The sequence below is a fragment of the Lepidochelys kempii genome, chromosome 6, assembly GCF_965140265.1.
Source record: "Lepidochelys kempii isolate rLepKem1 chromosome 6, rLepKem1.hap2, whole genome shotgun sequence".
NCBI lineage: Eukaryota > Metazoa > Chordata > Testudines > Cheloniidae > Lepidochelys > Lepidochelys kempii.
The window spans coordinates 112314760-112332316 of record NC_133261.1 but is presented as its reverse complement, the minus strand read 5'-3'; the positions used below and the strand labels follow the sequence as shown (position 1 = coordinate 112332316).

Genomic DNA, 17557 nt, shown 5'->3' with positions numbered 1-17557 from the left:
CCTCGGTACTGTGGAAGCGCTCCGCCGAGTTAATGCACTTAGAACATTTTCTGTGGGGACACACACACTCGAATATATAAAACCGATTTCTAAAAAACCGACTTCTATAAATTCGACCTTATTCCGTAGTGTAGACATACCCTAAGAATATAATAAAAACTGGATTTACAAAATTCTAAAAATGTCTAAAACCTCAACTATTCTGTGAAGCATTCTAGTGATAGGGACCATACACATGTACAGTATGTATCCAATTGTGCCTGTACTGTATGTTTTTTGAGGAAAGGAAATGTTATTTGTTTGGCACACTATTGGGAAGCACCATACACATTACAGTGCTATGCAAACTCGGTTTTTAAAAAATACTGATCACCATTTTAACATCCCCATTACTATGAATGATTTTGGTGTCTCAATTTTCAAGATTTTATTTTGCTGATATTTTCCCACCAGAATTCAGTGTGCTATCTTTGGACCCTGAAACACTTACAAAATTCACTTTTTTTGGCTTGATTTCCATCGCTAATTCTCCATTTCAACCTTATAGCTCAAGGCCAACTATTGTTTAAAATATTATTGAAAACAAATCCATTAAAATAAAGAAGATGTGAGAAAACAGTTTATGCAACCTGTGATGGTGCACTGCATATCTTTTATGGAAATATGCTAATGAATGCGAATATAATGTAACTGAATTGTGCTTTATGCAAAACGCCTCTTGTAAAGTATCATTACAAAGTTTATAATCTACTGAGTGTGTTCATCCTACTTGTATGCACGTATCATTCTTGTATCTGAAACTACAAATATGAAGTATTACTCTGAGGTCCTATTGTAATTATGCAAAGTGTGGGCTATTAATGGTAGCTTAGACTCTTCATGGCTCCCATTAACTAGGAGAATTGGTTGTCAATGGTTTATTTACCTGCAAGCCTTCTTGAGGATGTGGGGGCCAGCCTGTAGGTAATAAAAGGAGGACTTGTGGCACCTTAGAGACTAACCAATTTATTTGAGCATAAGCTTTCGTGAGCTACAGCTCACTTCCAATGAAGTGAGCTGTAGCTCACGAAAGCTTATGCTCAAATAAATTGGTTAGTCTCTAAGGTGCCACAAGTCCTCCTTTTCTTTTTGCGGATACAGACTAACACAGCTGCTATTCTGAAACCTGTGGGTAATGTGAACATATCACATGATACTGGAATCCATCTTAAACCTGGTGCCTTTCCATTTAGAAGAAAGGATTCCCATCTTGTGCCAAAGCTATAAAAGGGGGTGGAACAGAACCAACGGGGCTACAGTCATGAGAATCCCCTAGTTACCACCTGGGTTTGAACTAACAAGAACTGTACCAGGCGAAAGGATTAGGCCCAGACTAAGAAGGAGTCTAGTCTGTGAAAGAAACTTATTGGAACATCTCTGAGGGTGAGATTTACCTGTATTCAGTTTCTTAATGTATTAGGCTTAGACATGTGTGTTTTGTTTTATTTTGCTTGGTAACTCACTTTGTTCTGTCTGTTATTTCTTGAAACCACTTAAATCCTATTTTTTATACTTAATAAAATCACTTTTGTTTATTATTAAGCCCAGAGTAAGTGATTAATACCTAGGGGAGCAAACAGCTGTGCATCTCTCTCTGTGCATCAGTGTTATAGAGAGCAGACAATTTAGGAGTTTACCCTGTATAAGCTTTATACAGAGTAAAACAGATTTATTTGGGGTTTGAATCCCATTGGGAGCTGGGTGTCTGGGTGCTGGAGATAGGTAACCTGCTGAGTAGTTTTCAGTTAAAGCCTGCAGCTTTGGGTGTGTGGTTCAGACCTGGGTCTGTGTTGCAGCAGACTAGCATGTCTGGTTCAACAAGCCAGGGTTCTGGAGTCCCCAGCTGACAGAGAAAATGGGCTCAGAGATAGTTTCAGTACATCAGGTGACAGTCCCAAGGAGGTCTCCGTGACCGAACCCGTCACACAACCTACAAAGCAACATCTCCTCCTCCTCCAACTGCTGTATTCCCATCCTGCCATGAGATTTTTACTAATTTACCCATCTACCTAAATCAAAGTCTCCTTGAGATGGGAACTGCGAGTGAAACCCCTGGCCCCACTTTAGACAATGGCATTTTACCATTGACTTCAACGGAGTCAGGATTTCACCTTGCATATTGTTATAGTTTGAATAGGGCCATACACACCCAGTGATGCCATATGAAAAACGTTATCTTACTTAAAAATACTATAAAAGTCTCCAAAGACTCTGTCATACATTCAAATATTAAACAACACTATCACAGATTATTGGGCCTTTGTGACAAACTGCTCTCATATGAGTTCTCCCACTGACTCCAGTGAAACTATTCATGAAAGTAAGGATTGGCTCAGGCACTATGTCTTAAGACAGAACTTCTGAGAATTCACTTTGGCTTTCTCCAACACAAGTCATAGTTCATTTTATAATTTAAGAAGTGTTTATAAAAAGTACATCAGCAGTGTTTGTGCTTGTGAGGTTTAGTTTATCATCTTACAATACCCTTGTGAGATAGTTGAATATTATTTCCCCCCCACTTTATAGGCTGAGAATCTGAAAGTGGCCTTGATCCTGCAAGCTGTCCCATCTGAGAAGACCCCTGGGCCATCTGCATGGGTGCAGGGGTACACCTGCTTGAAATAGTTAGTACGAGCAGTGCCTAAACTAATTGTTCTGGACCATACAACAAGTAAATGGCAAAGTCAGGACTAGAAGAATTTTGGGATCCATGACTACCAGGGAAGTTTTTGTTGCTGTTTTAGTAGTGTGTGTTTATTTGTTTTTGAGCTGGAGGATAGTGGTGGCTTAATGTACACAGGAAGAAATCAGATTAGAAGTCTCCTCCTCAGTCCTTTACATGAATTCCTACCTCAACCCAAGATTGTTAAAAGTAATAGTTATCAGAAAAACAAATCTACTTTTGACTCTTTGTGCTACATTTGGCTTGCACAATTAAAAACAGTTTAGGCAGTTTCATTTTCTAGTAGTTACACAGTTCAGCTTCACTTTAAAGTACTGCAGGACTTTGAGATACTCCAAAGCTGAAGAGTCCTCATTTGTTTTTTTTTAAACAATGAAAATATGTGTTTGTTTTGTAGGTTATTAAACAAATGGGTCCAATCATCACTGCCTTGCACAATCACTTACCTCTGTGAAAAATGAATGCAAAAGTATAAAACACTCCACAATCAAAATGGCCATATTTTATAACCTCTTTGCACAAACATAAAAGCTCAAGACAGAGGAGAATCAGGTTTCAAACATACAGCTTGAGTTTAAATTACTGGACAGCGATCTTTGGGCCACACATGCTTTCTTTATTGATTATTCGAGGACAGCATTTGTATCTACCGTGTATACTTGATCACAAGCCACTTTGTTTAGAAGCTGACTCTCCCCACCCCCCCATGGATAAGTAAAAATGGAAAAATTTTATGACCCATTCATAAGCCAACCCTATAATTCAGGGGTCAGCACACTTTGGCTCCCAGGCCATGAGAATAAGCCACTGGCAGGCCGAGATGGTTTGTTTATCTTGAGCGTCCGCAGGCCCGAGGTAAACCTAAGTAAACAAAGTGTCCCGGCCTGCCAGTTCCTTACCCTGGCGGGCCGGGACAGCAAGTGGCAGGAAAATTTTTTTGGTTGTGGGGAGAAGCTGGGGGTCAGGGGAGTAACCCTGTGACCACCCCCCACATGACCCCACCCCAGGACCCCCACACTCTCCCCATCCCATCCCTTCCCACCTTATCTGTGGAGGATGTCTCTGGCCTGGATGGAGCAGCTCCTGCAGGCCAGACTGGGCGGTGCGGCCGCAGCATGTTCCAGCGAGCTGGGCCGGGGGGCATGGCCGCAGCATGCTCCAGTGGGCGGGGCCAAGCAGCACAGCTGCAGCCTGCCAGCCCTGGAGCTGCAGCTGCTTCGGAGGCTGGGGGGAGAGCAGCATGGCCAGAAGCGGACAGACTCTGTTCCCACCTCTTCCCTTCTAGCTCTGCTGGCTGTGCTGCCTCTCCTTGCGCCCTCTGTTTGGGGGAGGGGCTGTGTCCCACCTCTCCCTCTCTGTACCCGTTCATAAGCCGACCCCCTTCTCTGGTGCTTCCCTTTTTTTACTAAAAAAATTCAGCTTATGAATAAGTATACACAGTACTTTCCCCCTTCATTAATAGTAACAGGGAAACTGAAGACAAATGGTTGGCATAACCTGTTGTCCCAGACCAATTTTAGGAATGGTTCTGCATATTCAGTGGAATCAGCAATTGCCATTTTCAAGAACATGATTGCCATATGTGACAAATCAGAGCAGGGTAAATAAGAGATTTTGCAGTGGAAATATAAGAAACATGAAGTGCCTTACGATTAAGGCTGCAGGTCTGTCACGGAGGTCACAGAAGTCACAGATTCTGTGACTTCTGGGACCTCAGTGACTTCTGCAGGCGCCGGTGCCACTGACCACAGGGCCAGCTGCACCGTTCACTGCTGGGGCAGTGTCAGGCCACCATGTGCGTCCAGAGCGCCCCTGGAGCCCCGCCTCCAGAGTACCCAAGATTTAGTCAGGGTATATATATTTTTAGTAAAAGTCATGGACAGGTCACAGGCCCTGTCCATGACTTTTACTAAAAATACCCATGAATAAATCTTAACCTTACTTATGATGCATTGCACAGCCCCATGAAGAAAAGGCGCTCCCTCCTTTTCCATCCACAAAAACCACAGCCAGTATCTCTGGCCATTACTTCTCTACTACTACTTCTCTAGTCTCCATAATGGGGACTCTGGCTCAACAGCTGTGAAACAGTGAAAAGGAAGATATCTTGTAATTAAGACACAAGACTGGGAATCAGAAGATGAGGATTTGATTCCATGCTCTGCCACAGATTTTGGGACCGCAAGGAAATTATTGCATCTCTCTGTGCCTCAGTCCCTGTCTGTACAATAATATTTCCCCTTTTTCACCCTTTGTTTTGTCTATTTAGATTTAAGTTCTTTAGGGCATGGACCATCTCTTGTTATGTATATGCACAGCACCTAGTACAATGGGCCCTAGCCTCAACTGGGGCCTCTGTGCACTATAGGAGTATAAATGGTAATAAAATAGTTTTCCAAATTATTTAAGGGGCAACTCAACTTGTGCCCCTACGCGCTCATTATTAGGTTTTCAGATTTGGCACCTACATTTTTTTTTTTAAATCAATAGTTTACATCCCATTTAAAATGTAGTCTTCAAAAATCTTACAGTTCTAACATCAGGATACTGTCAATGATTTTAAAAGTGTCGCCTCAGAAAATTTCAAAAAGGTTGCAGACTTTCCATTGTTGTGTGTGTTTAAAGAGCCAGTGGAAGCTTAGATTTAGACAAAATTAATATATACAGATGTTACTAAGATTTTTATTTATGTTTGGCTTCCTAGTTATAAATCCAAACTATGTGTAAATATATTTTTATATAATACAAAATGCTCATTGACAAGAACTTTTAGAGTAGTCCACCTTGTACCCCCATAGGCAATGCATATTCACCATCTGAAACAAAGATACAGAGATTCAAAAAGCATGAAAGCGTAGAAATACTGTCCTGTTGCACAAATAACTACATCACCATCCTTTCAATTGGTTCAAAAAATGTTAACTGAAAAACTAAACTTCAAACTACTCAAGATTATTTTAATCTTAAAGAAATGAACCCTCACATTCACAAGACTGATACTGTGAATATTTGAAGGAGTCAAACAAATCACAAGTATGATTAACAGTCCCCATCTTTGGACACTTCCACAGTGTATTTAGATTCCAATCCTACTGAAACTTACAGAACGCTTAACTTTACTTACGTCAATAGCCTGACTGAACTCAGTGGAATTACTCATGAGCTTAAAGGTAAGCACATGCATAAGAGGTTGCAGGATCATGGCATTAGTTTGCAATATCACCTTTTTTCATAATCATTCATTTCTAAGGTGTTTACAAAAAAACTAGCAACTTTAAAAACATTTCAATGTTATTGTGTTGCACGTATGACAGCAGCTGAACAAAAACTAAGCTTCCATACTTAAAATAATAAGTTACCTATAGCTCATTGTCCACTCTAATCCTCTAGCCCATGTCAAATTGCAATATAGTTCTCCCCCACAAAATCTTTTTGCAGAGACACTAAGGAAAGTAACAAATGTTACTTAAAAGCACTCATGTAACCTAAGAACTGGGAATTACATTTATGAAAGTGGGCATGCAAAGTTTATTTACAGTTTAGCTTAAAATAAATTTCCGATTTGTGGCTTTAACTACAGCAGCAACCTTGTTGTGATGTCCCAACCATGTTACAAGACTTTATTAACTAAATTTCTTATTTATAAAAATAAGCACAAGTCAGCACATTTTAAACTATTATTAAATAGCTTATTTATGCTCACATAAATTGGTTAGTCTCTAAGGTGCCACAAGTACTCCTTTTCTTTTTGCGAATACAGACTAACAGGGCTGCTACTCTGAAACCTGCCATTAAATAGCTTGACATTCACTGTCCTGCCTCCATCCCCACACTCTGCAATCTGTTTTAAGACACACCGCAGAGAAATTTGGTTAGGAAGTTGATTTCATTTTCTTTGTATTTAATTCTAAAATTTTTTAAAAAAAAGTTTCCCACTCCACCCTCCGAAGAAATAAAAAGTGGGATGGGGAGCGTGAAGCTAGGCATCTTTCTGATTAGCAAGCCAAGGGAGGCGAGGTAATATCTTTACCGGACCAGCTTCTGTGAGTATTACCTCCCCCAGCTTCTCTCTAATATCCTGGGACCGACACGGTTACAACCGCGCCGCATACATCCTCCTAACGCCACCCCAGGTTTTACAATGTTTGCAGGATAAATTTACCGGATTAGCCGAATCCGGACCACCACACCGGTACCGGCCATGCGCAACAGATTCCCCATGCGGGGAGCTCGACAGGCAGCAAACCGCAGAGCGGCGGCAGCAGCAGCGGCTTCACAGGGCTGCTGAAGGATGAAATGAAGCGGGGCTCCCAAGCGCCTCCAGGCCCTTTGCTCACCGAGGGAAGCAGAGTTCAAAGCGGGTGCAAGTATCCCCAGCCTCGCAGAGGGGCGGGCGAGCGACCCCCACCTCTTAGGCTCTTTCCAACAGCAGAGGGGAGCCCTGGGGTGGGGTGGGGAGTTTCCCTATTTCAGCCTCTGCTGGAGCCCCAGCGACAGAGCTGTACGGCGGCAGGGGGACGTGGGGGGCACAGGAAGGGAAAAGGGGCGGCTGGGGGAAGGGCTGATGGAGAGAAGGGGTGGAGGCGTGAGGAGAAGCCCTGAGCGGCGGCTGCCTGACTCACCTCAGCAAGGGGCCGGGGCCCTCATGTCTCCCGGCCGGGCGGAGGCTGCCTCTCCGAGGCCCCCCGGAGAGGGAAGACTAAGCCGCCGGACCGGGCGCGGCTGAGCGACGGCGGCTGGGCCCAGGACGGGCGGGGCCGGACGTGAGCGCACTTCCGAGGGAAGGCGGGGCGCGGCCCGGCCGGGGGCCCTATCGCGGCGGGGCTCGGGACATGGCAGGTGAGTGAGGCCTGGAGCCCATGGGAGGAGGGGTGGGTGGGTGTCCGTCTCCAGCGCCGCGGGTCGGGTACCCGCCGCGTGCGCGCACAGGGGCGCTGCCTTCTCATGGTAAGCCCGGTTCTGGCGCCGCCCTTCCCCCCTTCCCGGGGCACCTGAGCCAGGCTGCACGCGCATTTCGTTAGTGATATTCCGTTACTACCGTTACATTTTCAAACGTGAAGGAGATCTGCCAGCGCGGGCTGCAGCTGTGGGGCCTCGATCTCGCGGAGCCGTCAGCCCGCGCAGCAGCGTGAAGCCAAGGGGATGGGACTCTTCCTGTGCGTAACGTTCAGCGGGGTGGCCACACTGAAACCACAGAGTCTTCAAAAATGAGGGGCCTTCTAAAAGTTTCTTCCCCCCCCCCCGCTTCCTTGGCTCTTAATATTGTATTTTAACAAATTACCATTAAAGCGTCAGCGTTGTTAGTTTTAATGTTCGTGAAGCACTTTGAGATCCTTCGATGAAAAATAATTTAGCTGTGTAGAGAATTAGCATCAATTGTATGTACGGTCACACTCAGTGTATGTTTATAAATAACATTATTATTACTAGAGACACTGCCTCTGAAATCTGAGCTTGCTTTGCTAATGTCCAGAAACTGTTTATGTGATGAACAGCAAAGTTGAGGACAGAAATAGGTTATCATTTGAATCTGCAATGATTGCAAATATGAGTAACTACATAGATGACAGGTTTCAGAGTAGCAGCCGTGTTAGTCTGTATTCGCAAAAAGAAAAGGAGTACTTGTGGCACCTTAGAGACTAAGAAATTTCTTTGAGCATAAGCTTTTGTGAGCTACAGCTCACTTCATCAATGAAGTGAACTGTAGCTCAGGAAAGCTTATGCTCAAATAAATTGGTTAGTCTCCAAGGTGCCACAAGTACTCCTTTTCTTTTTACATAGATGAGTAGTTCCATCGAATCGATGTTCCATTGATGCTCACCTGTGTAAAATTAATCATGTATATAAATTTTTGCAACATCAAAGCCTTGCATTGTCATTAAAATCCTGTAAAAAATATAAGGTGACGTTTTGGCCCTATTGAAGTCAATGGCAGAACTCCCATTGCCTGCAGTAGTGCCAGGATTTCACACATAGTGCTTCCTGGCCTGGGCAAACGTACTGAAATATTCATGATAGAGACCACTACGAAAAGGACTGAGTCCTAACAGAGTTAGTGACTTCTTGCCAAGAAGTGCTACATTAAAATTTCACTTCAGAAAACATAGCCATTACTTGTATTGGCAAAATACTCTAGGATTGCTTATTAGTGGTTTTACAGCATTAGTTAGGTGTTTTAATGGAATACCTCAACATGCAGTTTATTTTTTTCAATACCCTAAGAATGTGGTTATTTTACACTGATGGTGAAAGGCTAGAAACTTTATTTATGATTAAAGTTAGTAGGGTGCCTGTAAACTACATTTTACTGAGTCAGCATTCGGGAACAGAACAGCAAGGAAAATACTGCATGCAGCCACATACAGCTGTAATGACAACATAAAACAGTTAATTGATTTGTTATTGTAGATTTTTACCAGTTTGCATTTTCTCTCTCTCTCTTTTTTAAAGCAACAAAGAGTCCTGCAGCTGTTGCTCCAAAAAGACCTGTTTTATCTGTCAGTGCAAGAAAAATTAAAGATAACGCAGCAGACTGGCATAATTTAATGATGAAATGGGAGACCCTGAATAATAATGGATTTAGTACTGCAAACAAAATTGTAAACTTGAAAATTGGCACACAGTGAGTATGTTAACAGGGCTTGCAAATAATGACAATGTAGAGGTCACTTTTACTGTGAAACTAGTTTGTTTTCCTGATTGGGCAGCTTTACAAAAAAAACCAAACCAACAGGGTGGACAGGCTTCATATTCTATACCACTAGCATTTTGTGATTGTATAAAATCAAAATATTGAAATTCAGGTAAGGCTGTTTAAGATAAAAATTGGATAACCTCATAAGAGCTGTATTTGCAGCAAAATGTTTTTATACATACAAATAATAAACAAATATTAAATATTTAAAATGCTGAATTACAAAATTACAGCTTGAGCCTACAAACGCTTACTCGGGTGAGTTTTCTCTGACACACAAGTCAATGTTACGAGATATCACTGAGGTCAAGAGCTTTGCAGGATTAAAAAAGGGATTGGCCATTCACATGAATAACAAAATTACAATAGTAAAGTTTTTAAAAAGCCAATAACTTTGGAAGGGACATAATGCCTGCTTCAGAACGTAAGACAACCTGTAACTAATGGGCATTAGGAAGAAACTTTCCTTTTCCTGGTGGACAGACTATTCCTTAATTGCCTAAGGTAGGGTTCTTGTACTTTGAACCATCTGGTACTAGCCACAGTTGAACACTGAACTAGCTAAACCACTCATCTAATCCTGTATAGCAATTCCTTTGTACTACTCATGTGAGAAAGGGCTTGTAGTCTCAAGCCTTTTGTTAGTAGTATAGAGGATAGCATAGATTTTAAATTCCTACAGTCTATGTGAGTAAAGGTGTGCAGAGGTATTTGCACTAATATATGCTTTTGTTTAGATTTAAAGATAACAAGCTGGAGATAGAATGTGACAACATTGCCTCTGACTGTGGAAAGCTGTCTCAAGACTATAATGAAGAACTTGAGATGTTCTGTGCAGAATTGCTTGGGACTTTGGAAAACATGGTAATGTTCATTCGTTGATCTTTCAAACTGTATATTCCCTACAAAAATATTCTGCAAAATAATACAATGCCAATATTGTACCTATTGTCTATTCTTTCTAATCCTAAACTTTCACCATCTTCAAAACAAAACAAACATCAAGTTAGAGGATAGAACAGTTCAGACCTAATATGATGTGGTAGCAATAAGCATATGTCTATGCAGCAATTAGAGGTGTGATCGCAGCACGTATAGGCTACCCAAGCTAGCTTTAATCTAGTTCAAGTAACAATAGCAGTTAAGCACAGCTGCACAGGCTGTACAACCCCACCTGGGACCCTGTGTACATACAGGACCAGCAATCCCATGCAGCTACAGCTTCACTGCTATTATTATTCACGCTAGCTAAATAAAGTTAGATTGGGTATGTCCACATGTTGTATTCATATTTCTGAAAGCAGTGTAAACACAACCTAAGAACTATATTTTGTTTGATTGGACATAATTCAGTTTCCAATCTTCCAGTTCTGTGTTACAGTTCCCATCTCTTTAGGGAACAGAGTGGATATTTGTTATCTAACTTACTTAATGAGTGGACACACTGTTATGAATGGTCACCTCAATAATTTTGGAAATAGCTGATACAGGTAAAGATAAGTGATGTTCCTACTGTAATAGTAGTTCATACCTTCAGAATGGTATAGTTAACCTAAATTAAAAATAGAGAAAAAGTAATACAAATCAAAAGAAAAAATGTACAGCCTTTTCACTTTGCAGAAATAATTTCATGTTAACTTACTCTGAATTTTATTTCTTAATTAGAATAACTTTAATATCTCTTAGCTATAAAGAAAAATGCCTATTAAAATGATATTGGTATGATGATAGATTGAGTAGTTCTGTGCAAACTTGAGAAAATTCCAATGATTGGTATAAGCAGGAAAATACTCCAGATTCCCCATCAAGTTTGGTTCTCTGGAGAAAGTAAGAGTAATGCTTCTGTTTCTTAGTTTGAGTTACTGTCATGACTTAGCCCATTAAATGCACTGATGTAAGTAAGTTGTCGTTCCTGTTGAGCAATTAAAGTCTAAGCATCTTGTGGTGGATTGGACAATGCATATATATACATTATTTTCCACTGTTTGTAATCATATGTACCATATATATTCAGGAGTTTACAGCATGACCATGATGCTACTAAATTCTTTACTGTAAGATGCTGCTACCAGCCTCAATGATGTTATTAATGGTTTCATAGATTTCAAAGCCAGATGGGACTATTGTGATCATCTACCTCCTGTATAACACTGACCATAGAACTTCCCCAAAATAATTCCTAGAGCATATCTTTTATGATTTAAAAGATTTTGATTTAATCTTGATTTAAAAATTGTCAGTGATAAAAAATGCACTAGACCCTTAGTTAATTGTTCCAGTAGTTAATTACTCTCACCATTAAAATTTTACACCTTATTTCCAGTCTGAAGTTGTCTAGCTTCAGCTTCCAGCCACTGGGTCATGTTATACCTTTCTCTGTTACATTGAAGAGCCCTTTTAAAATATTTATTCCCTGTATAGACACTTATAGACTATAATCAAGTCACCCTTTAACCATCTCTTTGTTAAGCTAAACAGATGGACTCAAGAAGCTCAGTCACTATAAGGCAGGTTTTCTAATCATTCTTGTAGCTCTTCTCTGAACCCACTCCAATTTATCAACATTCTTCTTGAATGACATGCATCAGAACAGGACACAATATTCCAGCAGCAGTCACAGCAGTACCAAATACAGAGATAAAATAACCTCTCTACTCTTCAGATTCCCCTGTTTATGCATCCCCGGATCACATTAGCTCTTTTGGCCACAGTGTCACACCGGGAGCTCACATTCAGCTGATTATCCTCTACAACCCCCAAATCTTTTTCAGTCACATCCTTCCCCCATCCTATAAGTATGGCCTACATTCTTTGTTCCTAGATGTATATACATTTAGCCATATTAAAAAGACATAGTGTGCTTACACCCAGTTTACCAACCACTCCAGATTGCTCTGAATCAGTGACCTGTCCTCTTCATTATGTACCCCACCTCCAATTTGTGTGTCATCTGCAAACTTTATCAGTGATTATTCTATGTTTTCTTCCACATCATTGATAAAAATATTAAATAGCATAGGGTTAAGAACCTATCCCTCCAGGACCCCAGTAGAAACAGACCTACTGAATGATGATTGTCTGTTTACGGTTACATTTTGAGACCTATCGGTTAGCTCTGTCAGTTGTTACCTTTGATAATGCACAATAGTTAATTCCGTTCTACCTTTCTAATACTTCAGGACTACTAGTATGGAAAAGTGCGCACACTGCAGTTAGCACTGACTATCCTAATTATTGGCAGTCTTCGGAGGGAGTAAAAGATTGAAATGGCATAGAGACTGAACTGTTTTTCCATACCTAGAGGTGGTCCTACCAGGTTAAAGCTGGGGGACGTTGGCAGAGAAGCTTGCACTTTCAGTGCCTGTGCTGTACTTGTTCTGTAGGAAAGAGCAACTTTCACTCTCAATCCAGCCCCTTTCACCAGTACTAAATTGTTATAAAGGAAGAAAAACAAGACTATCAAGATAGAGCTTTACCAAACTTTCTCTGTGGTAAACTTGGATTTAGGATTGAAAAAGAAAACTAAAAATAGGGAAATATTCAAAATAGAAGTAAAACTGTATATGCAATGTTTGAAACACCAAATGTTTGTCACATGAAATCTCTATATTAGTCCCACTAAAAGAATTAGAATATCAGAGTTGGAAGGGACCTCAGGAGGTCATCTAGTCCACCCCCTGCTCAAAGCAGGACGAATCCCTGATTTCTTGCCCCGATCCCTAAATGGCCCCCCTTAAGGATTGAACTCACAACCCTGGGTTTAGCAGGCCAATGCTCAAACCACTGAGCTATCCCTCCCCCCATAATATAATAGCTATTGTTTGCAGCCATAAAAGTGAATTAGAAATTTCATGAATCTGGTTGAGGTAGTCACAAAGTGGTTTTGAACTTCATTAATAGTTAATACTTGTAATATCTTAGTAGCATAAATGCCCCAAATGTTTATTAACTTGAAACTCTCATCATTCTCAGGCAAAAATACAACTGAAAATGGAAAAACTATGTTCAACTACTAAAGGAATTTGTGACTTAGAAACATACCATTATGAAAGTGGAGATTGCAGGATACCACTCTTTCACACATGGCCCACTATGTACTTCTGTAAGTAGAATATTGTTTACTTGTAAGTTATCCATTAGTATTTCCCAATAAGGAGCATTTTAAAAGACATTTGATGTCATTTGAAATTGAAATAGTAATTTAGAAGAACTGAAAAATATGCCCTGTTAACTTTGATCTAGATAAGATTGTAACTTTGCCTTTTGTAGTGAGAGAGTCTGTCTTTCTAACTGAGTAAGCAATAGATAAGTTACTGCATCAATTAACTTAAAGCAGTGATTCTCAAACTATGGGGCCACCTCCGTAGGGAGGTGTGGGAATGTGTCAAGGGAGATGTAAGCCTTTAAAAAAAAAAAAAAAAGAGCCCTGGCTGTTAGCCCCAGCCGCCTGGGGCTCCTGCAGAAGGGCTGTGCACACCTGGGAGAAGGGGATAAAGGAGTTAGATGGAGCCCCACTGTTAGAGCTCTCCTTCTCCCCTCCTCTTCCCCCCATCCCCAGCCCTCACTGGGAGGTAGCCCAGGTTCCGGCTCTCCTGCCCCTCCTCCCGCAGTCCCTCACCCGAAGATAGCAGCAGCTCCAGCTGTCAGCCCCTTGGTGAGGCAGAAGTAAGGGTGGCAATGGGGCATGAAGTCTGCCATGAAAAGTGATATTGACAAATATCACTTTGCCACCTTTACTTCTGCACTGCTGCTAGCACAATGCTGCCTTCAGAGCTGGGTGCCTAGCCAGCAGCGGCTGTTCTTCATTCTCCCTGGCCAATAGTATATGTATCTAAGGGAGGGGGCACAAACAACTACAGCCACAAAGAAGGGGGCACAATCAAATAAGTTTGTGAACCACTGACTGAGGTTATCGCCGCTGACAGTTCATGTAAATTGCAAAGCAACTCACACATTATAATTAGTGTTAAGACATACAGACAGATCCAGTTAAAACAAGCATCTGCTAGAAGTGTCAAAGCTGCAATAGCTACTCCCTATACAAAGAGCGAAAATCTCTCCTGTCTGGAAGCAATGAGTCCTATTTTACAGTCCAATTTGTAGAATGGGGCTTATTCTTAGGTGAGAGATGGGAGTCCCACCTCAGTTAATTGTCAGTTACAGAAGAGTTTTAAAGGGGCTCTGATCCAGAGGATGAACAGACTGAGGAAGGAGAAGGCTCATTGCTCTCTGTCACTAAAAATAGGGAATATAGATCCTTCCAGCATTCACTTAGTGACAAAGTATAGGTGAGGCCTTCTCTGCCCTTCCAGTTATTTAACAACCTAAAAAAACCTACCAGGCTTGAAGTGCATCTGTCTGACGAGTAGCATTACTGCAGTTTTACAACTCTTGGAACTCAGGAACTGGATGGCAACAGATGTGTTTCTCTGATTAATTGGAAGTAGTTATTTTGTGCAGTGTGTCCCCCGCTCCTCAGTTCACTGCCCTAGAATAGTGGGATTCTCATGTCTTGGTATCTGCCAACCAGAAGACTGGCAGGGGAAAGGGGATGTGCTGGACCCTCTCTTATTGAAAAAGTCCAAAGAAATGTGGTTGTAATAATTTTACCTACAATTCTGGCTGAATTCCATTGGAATTTTGGGTGAACAAGGAATGCAGCCATGGCCCCTTATTGTCAAATATTTTGTTCACTTACTGGGTTGAACAATTCAAGGGACAATAGCCAGATACATTTTAAAAAATATCCTTACCAGCATTACTAGTAACTCCGTACATTAGACAAACATTCCAGTTTCAAACTATTTTCACCATTTATTCTTCACTCTCACAAATAGTGTAGTTAGTTAAACAGATCAGTATTACTTCCTGATGCTTATGCACTCGCACTATTTGGGTTTATATAGTATGCAGATTATGGTTTAGTTGCCCAAAAATATCAAGATATCCAGAACATTTATGCAGAATTTTTATTCAAAGTATTGTAAGACCTTTACATTTTTAAACCATGTCCCTTTAAAGAAATGGCTTAAAATAGTACCATTTTTATAGCTGGTTCTAAGACACTGCTGTTGAGATGTAGAAATAAAAGGAGATTTTATACATCTGTGTGTAGAAATATATCCAATACATGAGCAATAAATTTGGCATTTCATATTGCAATGAAAGGACTGTTAACTCTTGTTAAGATCAGGATGGCTGACTTACCTAGAGAGGCTAGTTATAAAAGCTTGTATACTATAATAGCTATTTTTTTAAAAAAATGATTAGTATAACAAGTATTGATTTATTATTTTCAGAGTTGCTTATATATGATTAGAAATAGTGTGTATAATTGTTCAATCCGTTTCAGATGAGATTTCTTTCAAGCTCACTGAAATGTACAAGAAGGAACTACGACTTAAGCAAACAATTGCGCAAGAGATTGCTCATACTGCTGACCAAGATCTTATGATGGTTTATTTATCATCTTGGTTGTACCAGCCCTATATTGAAAACAGCAGTAAACTACTGCTAGAAAGCATGTTGCTGGAAACAGGACATAGACAAGTGTAGCGTTTAAGACTCCTTCTAATAATACTCATGTGACACTGAAGCAGCAACAAACTGACAGGTTAATTATATGTTGTATTTTTATAAGGTTATTAAAATCTGTTTTTCCTCTGTTTGTATTTAATTTGTTTCGTTTGTCACTCCTCCTCTTGGTTGATATAAAACAATAAGGTTCTTGTATTACCTCCTTTGCTGTAGTATCTGAACACCTCACAATTTTAGATGTGCTATTATCCCCAGATTACACATAGGGCACCAAAGTAGAGAGAGGCTAAGGGCCAAATCCTCAAAGGTATTTATTTGAATTCAGTTGAAATCAATGGGAGTTAGGTGCCTAAATACCTTTGAGGATCTGTGCCTAAGTTCACATAGAAGACTGCAGTGGAACAGGGAACTGAACCTGGGTCACAGGAGCCCTAGGCTAGAGCCCTCACCCTTGGACCATCATTCGTCTGACACCAAATTTGACACCCACTGAAAGTCTTGCTACTTCTGTTTTGAACTGTCACAATACACAAAATCAAAAACAAAACATGTTCTGTATTTTCCTTGTGTACATACCACACAGATTTTCTGAAGTTTCAGGGTGGCATAGGCAATTACTAAGATCTGAAAGTGTACCACTGTGGCATGGAGAGTTCTGCTGCTATTTAAACCAATGGCAGAGTCAGTTCCTTAATGAAGTAGGTTTTGTTATAGTGAATATATACAAATCTAGAAGTATCACTATATCCAGCTTATTCTCACTTTGCCCAAACAATAAAATGCCTCTCTGTTCTTACAATATGACTCTCCTATGTTGAAAAACTATAAGTTCTGAAACTATTACACAAATTGTAGAGCTGTTTATAAGCACCCTTAGATCTGCTTCTGCCAGCTACAATAAAATGACTGTTAGTTTTGGGCTAACAGGTGAAAGAGGAGCCCTTATTCTCTGACATGCCAAAGATTGAATGATCATGGAAATATTTACTGCTTCACTCCTAAGTGGTCCCTCCAGGAGAGGGATGGCCCTCCACGGGGTGGGCAGGACAGCATGGAGAAGCTTCCACAGCCACTGAGCCTGCTGTGGTAACAGTTCAGTGCTCTCGAGCTGTCAAACCAGCCCCTTTCAAAAGCACTAAATGTTTTAAAACTTCGAGATTATACATGACTAAGCTTTACACCAGCATTTTGATTAACCCCATTAAATAAGTAATCGGAAAACCCTTTGTGTTGACAGATATTGCTATACTAGAAATTGTGTATATTTTTCTCTTAAAGCTACTTTGAACTTTCACTAGAGATTTCATAGTATCACTACTTCCTAGCAATAAATACAGTAAGAAGTGTAATAGGACATTTCAAGTTCTCATGGATGTTTACAATGTACTAGCAGAAAAAAAATGGGTGTTAAATTTTCTTCTCCTCATACTATTTGGGCAGACGGTCTCCTTTGAACAAAGAAAAGATTGCACCTGACAGGCTTGTAAGCTACTATACTCTCACTGAAGTTCTAATAGTTAAAAAGAAATTCTAGAGCAGTAGAATGAGAAAATCAGCAATAAGTAGTTATGAATACAGTTTAGATACAAGTTAAACATGAGTCA

At 40.6% G+C, this 17557-nt stretch overlaps 2 protein-coding genes across 5 annotated transcripts in view; one reads left to right on the top strand and one right to left on the bottom strand.

Annotated features, from left to right (window-relative positions):
* Nucleotides 1-7510, bottom strand: part of TECPR2 (tectonin beta-propeller repeat containing 2) — a 72846-nt gene extending 65336 nt beyond the window's left edge. For 3 of the 4 annotated variants that reach the window (XM_073349691.1, XM_073349690.1, XM_073349692.1), the window contains exon 1: nt 7345-7509. The gene's annotated coding sequence lies outside the window, so the exon portion shown is untranslated. Of the gene's footprint in view, nt 1-7344 lie in introns of all 4 variants that reach the window. The other variant, XM_073349694.1, reaches the window with a different exon arrangement.
* On the top strand, nt 7317-16081 carry CINP (cyclin dependent kinase 2 interacting protein). Its single transcript, XM_073349701.1, has 5 exons — nt 7317-7561; nt 9173-9344; nt 10154-10280; nt 13389-13518; nt 15769-16081. The coding sequence occupies exons 1-5, from the start codon at nt 7555-7557 to the stop codon at nt 15969-15971; spliced, it is 639 nt and encodes a 212-aa protein (XP_073205802.1). The 5' UTR covers nt 7317-7554; the 3' UTR covers nt 15972-16081.
* Nucleotides 16082-17557: the final 1476 nt, after the last annotated feature.

What these genes read in the sequence shown, in the direction of transcription:
- CINP (XM_073349701.1), top strand. An exon ending in AACTTGAAAATTGGCACACA is followed by an intron (nt 9,345 to 10,153) that starts GTGAGTATGTTA and finishes GCTTTTGTTTAG; the next exon opens with ATTTAAAGATAACAAGCTGG. An exon ending in TTGGGACTTTGGAAAACATG is followed by an intron (nt 10,281 to 13,388) that starts GTAATGTTCATT and finishes CATCATTCTCAG; the next exon opens with GCAAAAATACAACTGAAAAT.